Here is an 11,188-nt window from a genome sequence, read left to right as displayed (position 1 = left end):
TACAGCAGCACGGCAAGCAGTGAAAGCAGAAAGCAGCCACTAACGAGCCCTAGGCTCTAACATACAGTAAGGCAAGCAAGCCTATGGCAAGCACAGAAGCCTGCTGATTAATAGCTAAACAGCAATAACAGCTATAAATTCTATCTATCTGGCACATTCCAATCAAATCTGTCATTATCTCAAACCCTCGAGCCCCACGTTGGGCGCCAAAAAGGACTGTCGTGGTTTAGCCCCAGCCGGCAACTAAGCACCACGCAGCCGCTCACCCACTCCCCCTCGGTGGGATGGGGGAGAGAATCGGAAGAGCAGAAGTAAGAAAACTTGAGGGTTGAGATAAAAACAGTTTAATAGGGAAAGCAAAAGCCGCGCACACAAGCAAGCAAAGCAAGGAATTCATTTGCTACTTCCCATGGGCAGGCAGGTGTTCAGCCATCTCCAGGAAAGCAGGGCTCCATCACGCGTAACGGTTACTTGGGAAGACAAACGCCATCACTCCAAATGTCCCCCCTTCCTTCTTCTTCCCCAGCTTTATATACTGAGCATGACGTCATGTGGTATGGAATAGCCCTTTGGTCAGTTTGGATCAACTATCCTGGCTGTGTCCCCTCCCAGCTTCTGCACCTGGCAGAGCACAAGAAGCTGAAAAGTCCTTGACTAGTACAGCAGCAACTAAAACATCTCTGTATTATCAACACTGTCTTCAGCACAAATCCAAAACATAGCCCCATACCAGCCACTACGAAGAAAATTAACTCTATCTCAGCTGAAACCGGGACAGCCTCCTTTTTAGAGTCCAAAGCCTTCTTTATAGGGTCCAAAGGCTCAGTTTCTGGGACCAAAGCCTCATTTTCAGGAACCGTAGCTTCATTTTTAGGATCCAGTCTGCAATTTTGAGGGCCCAAAGCCTCATTTTAGGGAGCAAACTCCTCAGTTAGGGAACAAAGCCTCATTTGTTTCATGTCCAAAGCCTCATTTTCAGGGTGCAAAGCCTCACTTTTAGGATCCAGCCAGTCATTTTCAAGGTCCAAGCTGCATTTTGGGTGCCCAAACACTCATTATGAGCGGCCAAAGACCCATTTTTAGGGTGCAAAGCCTTACTTTTTGGTACCAAAGCATCATTTCAGGATACAAAACCTAATTTCAGGGTTTGAAACCTCATTTTCACTTCCAAAGCCCCATTCTTAAGGCCCAAACTCTCCTTTTGAGGGTCCAAACTCGCATTTATAGGGTCCAGCCCCCTCTTTTACAGCTCTAAGCCTCAACTGTAGTGCCCAAAGCCCTGCATTAGGGACGCAAGCTTCAGTTCTTGGGTCCATAGAGGAACCAATAGGTTCCCCTCTTTTTCAGCCTGCAAAGCCTCATTTTTAGCATCTAGCCTATCATTTTTAGGGCCCGAAGCCCCTTTTTAGGGCCGAAATCTTCATTTTTCAGGGTCCAAGCCTGTGTTTTAGTACCCATGGCCTTTTTTGAGGACCCCCAGTTTCAATTTTAGCGTCCAAAGCCTCATTTGTAGGGTCCAAGCCTCATTTTTAAGTTCCAAGGTTTACGCTTTTAAGGTTCAAGACTCCTTTGAAGGGCCCAGAGCATGGTTTTGAAGCCCCAAAGTCTGCTATTGAAGGTCCAAAGCCTCATTTGTAGAGCCCAAAGCCTCATTTGTAGGGTCCAGGAGCTCAGTTTCAGTTTGTAAAGTCTCATCCTCAGGGTCCAAAGCATCGCCTTTAGGATCCAGCCAGGCATTTTTAGGGTCCAAGATGCACCTTGAGCGTCCAAACCCTCATTTGGAGGATCCAAAGCCCTCTTTTGGGGCTCAAAGCCTCAGTTTAAGGTCCCAAAGCCTCCATTTCAGGGTCCAAAGCTTTGATTCTAGGCTTGAAAGACTTGTTTTGATGGTCCAAACCCTCATTTGAGGGTACAAGCCCTCCTTCATAAGTTCCAAGCCCTCCTTTTAAGGTTCAGACTCATTTTAAGGGCTCCGAGCATCATTTTTCATCCCCAAAGACCGACTTTGAAGCCTCATTTTATGCTCCAAAGCCATGTTTTTAGTTGCCAAAGCCTCATTTTCAGGGTCGAAAGCCTCCCTTTTAGGATCCAGCCAGTCGTGTTAGGGTCTGAGCCGCATTTTGGATGTCCAAACATTCCTTTTGAGTGCCCTAAGACCCATTTTTAGGGTGCAAAGCCTTAGGTTTGGAACCAAAGCACGATTTTAAGGCACAAAACCTAATTTCAGGCTTCAACACCCCCGTTTCATTGCCAAACTCCCATTTGAAGGGCCCAGAGAGCCATTTTGAAGGCCCCAACCCTCAGTTTCAGGGTCGAACGCTCATTTATAGGGTCCAACCCCCTCTTTTACAGCCCTAAGCCTCAACTGTAGTGCCCAAAGCCCTGCATTAGGGACGAAAGCTTCAGTTCTTGGGTCCATAGAGGAACCAATAGGTTCCCCTCTTTTTCAGCATCCAAAGCCCCAGGTTTTGCATTTAGCCTGTCATTTTTAGGGCCCCAAGCCCGCTTTATAGGGCCTCAAATCCTCATTTTTAGGGTCCAAACTGTCTTTTAGTACCCACCGCCTTTTTTGAGGGCCCACAGTTTCCTTTTTAGGATGGAAAGCCTCACTTTGAGGGCAGAAGGCCTCTTTTCAGGGTCCAGAGCTCTATTTAGAGTGTCCGAAGCCTCGTTTTTCCTTTCCAAAGTCTCTTTTTAGGCTCCAAAGCCTCTCATTTGTAGGGTCCAAAGGCTCAGCTGTAGCTTGCCAGGTCTCCTTTTAAGAGTGCAAAGCCGCATTTTTAGTTTCCAAAGCCTCATTTTCAGGCTCCAAAGCAGCATTTTTAGGATCCAGCCAGTCGTTTTGAGGGTCCAGGCTGCATCCTGAGTGTCCAAACTCTCATTTTTGTGCTCCAAACCCCTGTTTCAGGGCCAAAAGTCTCATTTTTGTGTCCCACGGCCTCATTTTGAGTCCAAATCTTCAATTCTACAGTTGAACGCCTCCTTTTTAGGTCCCAAAGCCTCATTGTTAGGGTCCCAAAGCCTCATTTATAAGTTCCAAGCCCCCCTTTTAAGGTCCAAAGACTCATTTCAAGGGCCCAGAGTGTCATTTTTAAGGCCCAAAGTCTGGTTTGGAAGATCCAAAGCCTCTTGTTTAGAGTGCAAAGCCTTATTTATAGGGTCCAAACCTGTCTTCCTAACAACAGCCTTTTTTAAGGACACACACTTTCAGTTCCATGGTCTAAACCCTCACTTTTATGGCAGAAAAACCTCATTTTAGGCTCCAAAGCCTCATTTTTATGGTCCAGAGGCTTCATTTCAGTTTGCAAAGTCTCCTTTTTAGAGTCCAAAGCCACATTTTGTGTTTCCAAAGCCTCCTTTTCAGGCTCCAAAGCAGCATTTTTAGGATCCAGCCAGTCATTTTGAGGATCCAAGCCACATCCTGAGTATCCAAACCCCCATTTTTATGGTCCAAAGCCTCTTTTAGGGCTCCAAGCTTCATTGTTAGGGTCCAGCACTTTGATTGTAGTGTTGAAAGGCTTTTTATGGTCCAAACCCTCCTTTTTATGGTCTCTGGTTCCCATGCCCAGCTCCCTGCTGACACCATGGGCATCCATGTCCCTCCGTGTGTGATGGATGCCATCTCTCGTTGTTTTTACTTTCTGTCCTTGCTCTGCCTACGTCTGTAGCTGGGTTTGCTCTTGTTGAGGCAGGGTCACTTTTAACTGACACTTGCCACAGTAAGAAGGGGTTTCAGAAAAGAGTGCCCATGAATTGAGAGGCCAGGTAAAACATCTTACAGCAGAAATCTCAGTAGGCTCTGGCCAGTAACTATGTTGCGAATGAGCGATTTAGGTCGCTCAAAAAAATCACCGTCAAAGGTATTAGCAAAAGTGGTTTTAGTGTGATTTATAAAAGTGCGACTTTACAAAGTTCAATGGCAAGGTTCACTCCACTAACGGAAGAAACATACACAGGAAAATTGGGTTACACTCGAGTTCAAGTGATTCACAGAGAGACCGAGGATACAAAGGGTACGGAGGACCCTCCCGTTGAGTCACGAGGTTCAGAATAGACCCCCTTGCTTTCTAAACTTCTGATGGAGCTTAGGTGCGGCTACAGCCCAGTCTTAGTCTCGGACTTGGACAACAGTTTATGTCTATTGGAAGGCATACGAAGAGTAATGAAGAGCCTCCTGTTGAGTCACGAGGTTCAGAGTGGACCCCCTTGCTTAGGTGCGGCTGAGTCCAATCTTAGTCTCAGACTTGGACAACGGTTTCTGTCTAAGGGATTATATAGGCAAGATTTATCAACTCAGCATGCAATTGAAGTTACCAAGACAGAATCAATGTTACCATCCTGCAAGGTTATGTGCGATATCAGTCGCTTACCAAAGATCTGCCGTTGGTAAAAGGTCTCTCTTCCTTGAGGAGCAACCTTGAGAGCTGTCCCAGCTCAAGGGGAGATCACCGCCATGCAGCCACGCTGCCTAGCAGGGAGAGCTCAAAGAAGGCTCCCTTTGCCTGTCATATTTATAGATAAAGCGGTTGTCTCGCAGTCAAATTACATGCAATAGGAGCGATATGCATGAGGCTCCTTGTACCCACAACTTCCTTTGTTCCTTGAGAAATGAGTCTTGGAAAAGCCACCTGCTATTCCTGCGTTAACTGCATGATCGGTGTTCCAAGCTCATATGCATCGATGCTCACTGCGTCGCTCCTTGGTGAGTGGTTGCAGCACTTGTTTTTTTTCCTGGCTTGTGTTGCCCTCTCTCTCTCTCTTACTGTTTTCCTTTTCATTACATTTTTTTTCCCAATTATTAAACTGCTCTAATCTCAACTCACAGGTTTTCTTACTGTTCTAGGTTTTCTTATTTTTCAGGGCACATCCACCTGCTCCAGCATGGGGTCCTCCACAGGCTGCAGGGGGGATATGTGCTCTACCTTGGTCCTCCATGGGCTGTAGGTGGACACTCTGCATCAGCATGGTCTTCACCGCAGGCTGCAGGGGAATCTCTGCTCCGGTGCCTGGAGCACCCCTCCTTCTTCACTGACCTTGGTGTCTGCAGAGTTGTTTCTCTCACATATTCTCATTCCTCTCTCCTGGCTGCTGTTGCGCAGCATTTTTTTCCCCTTCTGAAATATGTTATCCCACATGCGCTACCATCGCCACTGATGGGCTCAGCTTTGGCCAGTGGCAGGTCCATCTTGGAGCTGGCTGGAACTGGCTCTGTCGGACATGAGAGAAGCCTCTGGCATCTTCTCACAGAAGTCCCCCTTGTGCCCTCCTCCCCCCGCTACCAACACCTTGCCATGCAAACCCAATACATCAGGCAGGACTCTAGGACTCGGGGCCAGGGAAACTTCTCCCCTGGCTCACGGGCAAGAATGTGGAGGCAGGTCCATGCCCAGTAGATGCCAGGGGCACCTCCCAGGAATCTCCAGGTGTCTTTTGGCTTCATCTGGAGACAGCTGAAGAGCCAGGTAGCATACCCAGACTCCTCCAAGGTAGCTAGCCGAGGAGTTTCTTGATGTAGGAGGCAGGTCCGTGCCTGGAGCTCCCCAGTACTCCTCCCAGGCAGCTCTTGAAGTCTTTCAGTCTCCTGTGGAGGGAGCTGAAGTCCAAGGTAGCAGCCACCCACTCCCTCAAGGTAGCTACCCAGTGAGGTTTTGTGTACGTTGGAGGCAGTTCCATGCCCAGGAGCCCCTGTGGGACCACTGTGAGGCATCTCCTGGAGAATTTTGGCCTCCTGTGGAGGGAGGAAAAATCCTGGGTAGCATACCCAGACTCCTCTAAGGAAGCTAGCTGGGAGTTGTCTTTGATGTAGGAGGCAGGTCCATGCCCAGTAGCTCCCCAGGACTCCTCCCAGGCAGCTCCCAACTTCTTTTTGCCTCCTGTGGAGGGAGGAAAATCCTGGGTTACCGCCCCCGACTCCTCCAAGGTAACTAACCAAGTAGTTTGGCATATGCTGGCGGCAGGTCCATACCTGGTAGATGCCTGGAACTCCTCTCGGGAATCTCCGTGTGTCTTTTGGCTTCCTCTGGAGACATCTGAAGACCCAGGTAGCATCCCCACATTCCTCCAAGGTAGCTACCCCAAGAAGTTTTCTTGAGGTCGTGTTACATAAGAAAAAGCTCCAGTGTAAAGATGCCTTCCAAGACCTGTGCAGTCGAACTTGACCAAGAGTGACCTTACCTATGCAAGTGGCTTTCTTGTGAGAAGAAACCAGGCCAAACCGGCTGAAAGCAGCAAAGTTGCAACAAAAGCAGGCAAACTCAGCTAATAAATATGCATTAAGCGCACGCCAAGGCAGATCGATACTGACATACCTTGCTGTACATCGTCAAGACAAATACTGTTGATAGCCACTAAGTGGAAAGAATTAAATAGCCTCTTCTTCCAGCTATGATGTCAAAAGGCAGGGAGCTCTGTTCCCAGGGCAAATACTTGTGGGCAGGTTAAAAAAAGAGGTGCTGCATAAAATTGTGTGAGACTTGGGTACAAAGTTGCACGGTGATAATCGGTGATGAGAAAGATTCATGGTAGAAAAGAGAAGGAAAACACCACTTAGGAAAACCTGAGAGTGACAGGATGGTTTAGCAAAAGGGGAGAAGAGGCTGTGTATGTGCAAGGGCTTTCTTTTTCAGCTCCCAGGAAAGACAGAAACTTGCGCCTTCAGGGTGACTGTGCTGGTCACATGCCACAGAGCACACTCGGGAGCAGGCAGTTCAGCTGCGAGGAGCCTGGCACGCTTGCCTTGGTCTTCCTCAGCTCTCGGCTCTCTGCTACTTGAATTTTGAACGCAGGACGTGTTGCTTGGGAGGATCCATGGGCAAAAGAGAAGCTGGGGTTCATTTCTTCTAGTAACCTATTGGAACTAGCAACTCCTCCCTAACATTTGGTTTTCCAGTGGTAACAAGCAGATAGTAGAGTGCTTTATTCATTTGGATGTATCGGACACGAGGGTTGGAGAGCCAAGCCTGGCAGTTCTGGCTTCTCCAAGTGTATATGTGAATGACAGCTTGTTTTGCCAAACTCTTGTAATATTGTGAAGCTTCCTGGGGGAGGGAAGAAGGAGAGCACTAAAGCTCCTGGAATCTCAAAATCCCAAACTCTTGCTGGGAGTTTACAAGAGGACCTTGCCAGCTGACCCCCCCCGTGTGTGGTACCAGACCCCTGAGTTACCTGTGGTAGGCACGGTCATAAAGAACAAAACCAATCCCACCCATCAGATTAGCAATCCAATGTGTATTGAGGTAGTCCAAACCAGAGAGGTGTGGCAGTATCATCATGCCTGTGGATAGGATTTTCCAACTCCTCTTCCAACTGAAGCCCGGCACATAGCACACAGTGCTCATTCATATGGCTTCCACCAAAGGACAGAGCCCAGGTTGCTTCCCATCCACCACGTTTTTAGGTCAACAGAGTTGATTTGAGAAAGCTACAGCAACACTGAAACATTTTGAACCACATTTAAAACATCCCAACAGGTGCTGGTCCCTTAGGATCCACGTGGCCAAGGTCAGCAGCTCGGGGGTGGCCGTGTCACAGTGGGCAGCAGAGTCAGCACTGGTCGTGTCACCGTGGTGTCAGAGTGGGGTACAAAAGGGGCCGCAGGGCGGTGGGTCCTGCACCCTGGAGGAGTGTCCATAGGACAAAGGCAGGGATGAGCTCCCACATGGCTGTCGCCACCAAGGAGCAACCCGCCAGCATGAGGCGGACCAAGATGGACTTCTGGAACGGGATGGAGCACACCTTCATGATGCCCAGCATCACCAGCAAAGGTACAGGCATCCACAGGCACCACAGGAGTGTGGTCATGGCCAACAGTTGCAGCGTTGCGTGGGTGAGACTCAGCACTGCAGCCATCTCAGGGGCGTCAGCATGTGGGGCTGAGGACAGCAATGATACTTTACATCTGCCAATGCGCCACAGCTCAGGGGGTGTTGGAGGGTTGAGAGCTGGCAGTCGCAGAGCGTGACCTGATTTTCCTTTGCTTTCCAGAGCGAACAGCCGTCTGGGACGCAGTGGCCGGCTATGTTCAAGAAGAGCTCTTGCTGCGCAAGGTGGGGCGACACCCACATCCTCCTAGTCAACACAGAGGGGTGGGGAGTCCCCATGGCCCTGGGGCATGGCCTGCAGTTACTCTTGCCCTCCTCAGAAAGCAGGAAGCTCACCCCAAAAGTCCCCAACCCAATGGACAAAGAGGGCTCATGCAAGGGTGGTATCACCTCTGGTAGGTGGTAATGTACCACAGGGCTGATCCTGCTCGCTGGAAGCCCCCTGGATGCCCTCAGGCTGCTTCTGCCCTGACTCCAGCACTAATTTTTCGGAGGCGGAAGGAGAGGACTCGGCAGCTCCTCCTTAAAGCTCTCGCCACTGCCTGGGCTCATGCCTCTGACCAGCAGGAGTGGGCAGGATCCAGCCTGAAGCACCATCCCTGGTCAGGGCTACCTCCAGCTCTTCCCTCCAGCCAGTCCTCACCCTTCTGCCCTTCCCTTCTCTTCCACTCGCAGGGGGTCCGGATTCCCGCCCTTGGCTCCTTCGATGTTGTCCCCAAATGGATTCAGGTTGGGGACGAGGCCGTGATTATCCAGAGGCCCGTGTTTCGGTTGGCCAGGAGCCTTGCAGGTGTCCACAACCTCAGGGACAACAAGGACTACCTGCCTGGTAAGACTGCCCATTAAACCCTGGCCGGCTGCATGGTCAAGGTGAAGGGGGGTATCGCGTCCCTTCCCTGGGTCTGAGACGCTTCTCTAAAGCCAACTGCCCCCTCTGCGGAGCAGGTCCGAAAATGGGGCCTTTCTGGGCAATGACTGCAATAAGCAGCCCTTGGGAAACGCCCGCAGAAGGGCCGCTGGGTGAGCGCCTCCATCCCTCTTGTGTGCTTTTCCAGGCAATAAGGAGCTGGAGCCCCTCAAATACGCCAAGGTGGCCGCAGCCGCCTCTGTGTCCCGACGGAAAGTGGAGGCCTGCATCCAAGGCACCATGTCCCTCCTCTCTCACTGCCTGGGGAAGGGGGAGAACGTCGCCCTTGTCCTGAGGGACATAGGCTTGCTTCTCATCGAAGGCATGAGAGTACAAATGAAATTTTTTTACAACTTCCTGGAGAGGATGTCTGGGAAGGAGAACTTGGAAAAAGCTGCTTTTGAGGTGAGTGTTTTGGCTTCTCCACGGCTCAGGCAGTCCCACAGCAGTGCTCCAGCACTGCTTGCATGTGGCCCGCCAGGACATAACCAGCCACCCAGGCCAGGCGAGAGCTACGGTCCTACCGACTCTCACTGCCTCGGGCTCCCCCAGTATTGAGTGCCCCAGCCATGCTGAGGACGTTGTGCCATCTTCGTGCTCCTCCATTGCAGGTCCCCCAGCTGCTGGACATGGTGGTGTCCCAGGTGGTACCTGTGGCCTCACTGACATTTTCTGGCCGTGTCATCATCTTTCCTGAGTGAGTACATCTGCGGATGTTGCCTCTTAGTTGCTCAGCTGTGGTTTGGTAGCATTTGCTCCATGTGACCACAGGTGTCCTGCCATGGGGGCACCAGGCAGTGACATGTCCCCAGCCCATAGTCATTCCTGTGAGGCAGATCCGATGGGAAGGATGGAGGACTTTTAGGCAACACTTTCTTCCCATCATGGCCTGGACTTCTTTGCAGGGTGACTCCCTTTCCCAGGACGGTCCTCGGGGATGGGGTGTAGTCAACTTGGGGAAAAAAAAAGGAGTTTTTGTGCAGTGCCAAAATCTGCTCGTGAGCAGGTGATCGTGACAAGCGGCAAGGGCTGGTGGTGCTGTGGATCATGCTGGTGTCATCTCTTTGTCTGCAGGTTTGAACTGGAGTTTGTGCCCAAACCACCACCCAGGGCCCCTGTCAAGCACTTGAGAAAAGTCCCTGGTGAGGACAAGCGGAAGGAGGAAGAGGTTTTGCCAGCTCTCAGGCAGGGCAAAAAAGGTAAAGCTGCTCCTGGCGCCTTTGCATAGCATAGCCAACCAACTTCTGGGATATAGTGGGGAAAATCCTCCGGTGAGGATTGTCAAAGGACTCCGATTTGCGCCAAAGCTTCATGACAGCTCAGCACAGCCTTTTCTGCTCATGACTCATTGGCTTCCACAAAAAAAAACCCCAGGGAGGGATGTGCCCAAGGGAACAGTGGGAAGATGGCAAGCCAAGGCCCCCGGGAAATGACCCCTCTGCAAGGGTCCCTGTCCCGTCACCGGCACCACCCAGCTCCTCTTTCCCAAATCTGGTGCCGATAACACAGTCACAAAACCACGTTGACCGTGGAAATGAGGAGCTGGGCAAGAGCTGGTGTCAGGGTGGCTGCGAGGGGAGCAGAATGGCCCTCTCGGATGTTTTGGGAAGAGGCCTGAGCACCACTATGCGTCACCAGCGTCGGCAGTGTCCCAGCGATGCTCTTCTGACAAGGTCTCTCCTTCCCGGTTCCAGTGGGATTTGCTGAACTGCCCTTGCCTGCCCGTTCAAGCTCGACTCCTAATGAAGCCCCACAGCTCTGGGAAATGAAGGAGATAGAGAAGAGGAAGAAGTCTCGGGTCAGGTGAGTCTGGAGATTCAGGGCTGGCGTCTGCACAGGCTTGCTTTCTGACCCAGCAAGGGCCCATTCCCCAGCCCCAAACACTCGCCGTTCATCACTGCCCAGCAGTGGTGAAGGCAGCACCCAGAGGGGCAGGATGAGGCTGCCGGGAGCCCTGCATTGCACAGGCCTGGCTCCTCTCCTTCCCTTCAGGAGAGCCCCAGCGTGGCCTCCTAAGCTGTGCATGGGGACAGCCGTGTGTCAGCCGAGGGTCCTAGCTCAGGGGGTTTCCTCTCCTGAGCTGAGGGCAGCCATGGGCTGAGCTGCCAGCAGCTGTGCAGACAGGCACATGGCTCATAGGGACAGGATGAGGCCCCAAACCCATCGTGTCCTCAGGCAGACCCCTCCCATTGTGTCCTTTCAGGTGGCTGCCACTGATCCCAGGGGACTCCTCTGGAAAAAAACAGCCTGTGACCAGCCAACCCAAGGGCAAATCCAAGCTCGAAGGCCAAGCGTCAAAGCAGAGTTGAGCGCAGGCAGCAAAACCTGGGAGGTGCAGAGGAGGAGGACAAGGAGAAAAGAAAGTTCCCATTGGAAGCAAATTGCTGTCAATGAGCTCTGAGGCTGGGCTGCCTGAGGAGCCCACCTACAAGGTCTTCATTCCACAGCCACCAAGACCTGA

General features: G+C 51.4%; 1 protein-coding gene across 1 annotated transcript; it reads left to right on the top strand.

The window, feature by feature from the left end:
• Positions 1-7,645: 7,645 nt before the first annotated feature.
• LOC142403699 (uncharacterized) lies at positions 7,646-11,036 on the top strand. The gene is given in 8 exon segments (XM_075489913.1): positions 7,646-7,821; positions 7,877-8,045; positions 8,496-8,649; positions 8,876-9,132; positions 9,339-9,424; positions 9,802-9,926; positions 10,422-10,530; positions 10,931-11,036. Coding segments are annotated over 8 exon segments (1,182 nt in total).
• The last annotated feature ends 152 nt before the right edge of the window (positions 11,037-11,188 follow it).

The sequence above is a fragment of the Mycteria americana genome, unplaced genomic scaffold (genome assembly GCF_035582795.1).
Source record: "Mycteria americana isolate JAX WOST 10 ecotype Jacksonville Zoo and Gardens unplaced genomic scaffold, USCA_MyAme_1.0 Scaffold_42, whole genome shotgun sequence".
Taxonomy (NCBI): domain Eukaryota; kingdom Metazoa; phylum Chordata; class Aves; order Ciconiiformes; family Ciconiidae; genus Mycteria; species Mycteria americana.
The sequence above is the reverse complement of the archived record's forward strand: the minus strand, read 5'-3'. Positions and strand labels throughout refer to the sequence as shown.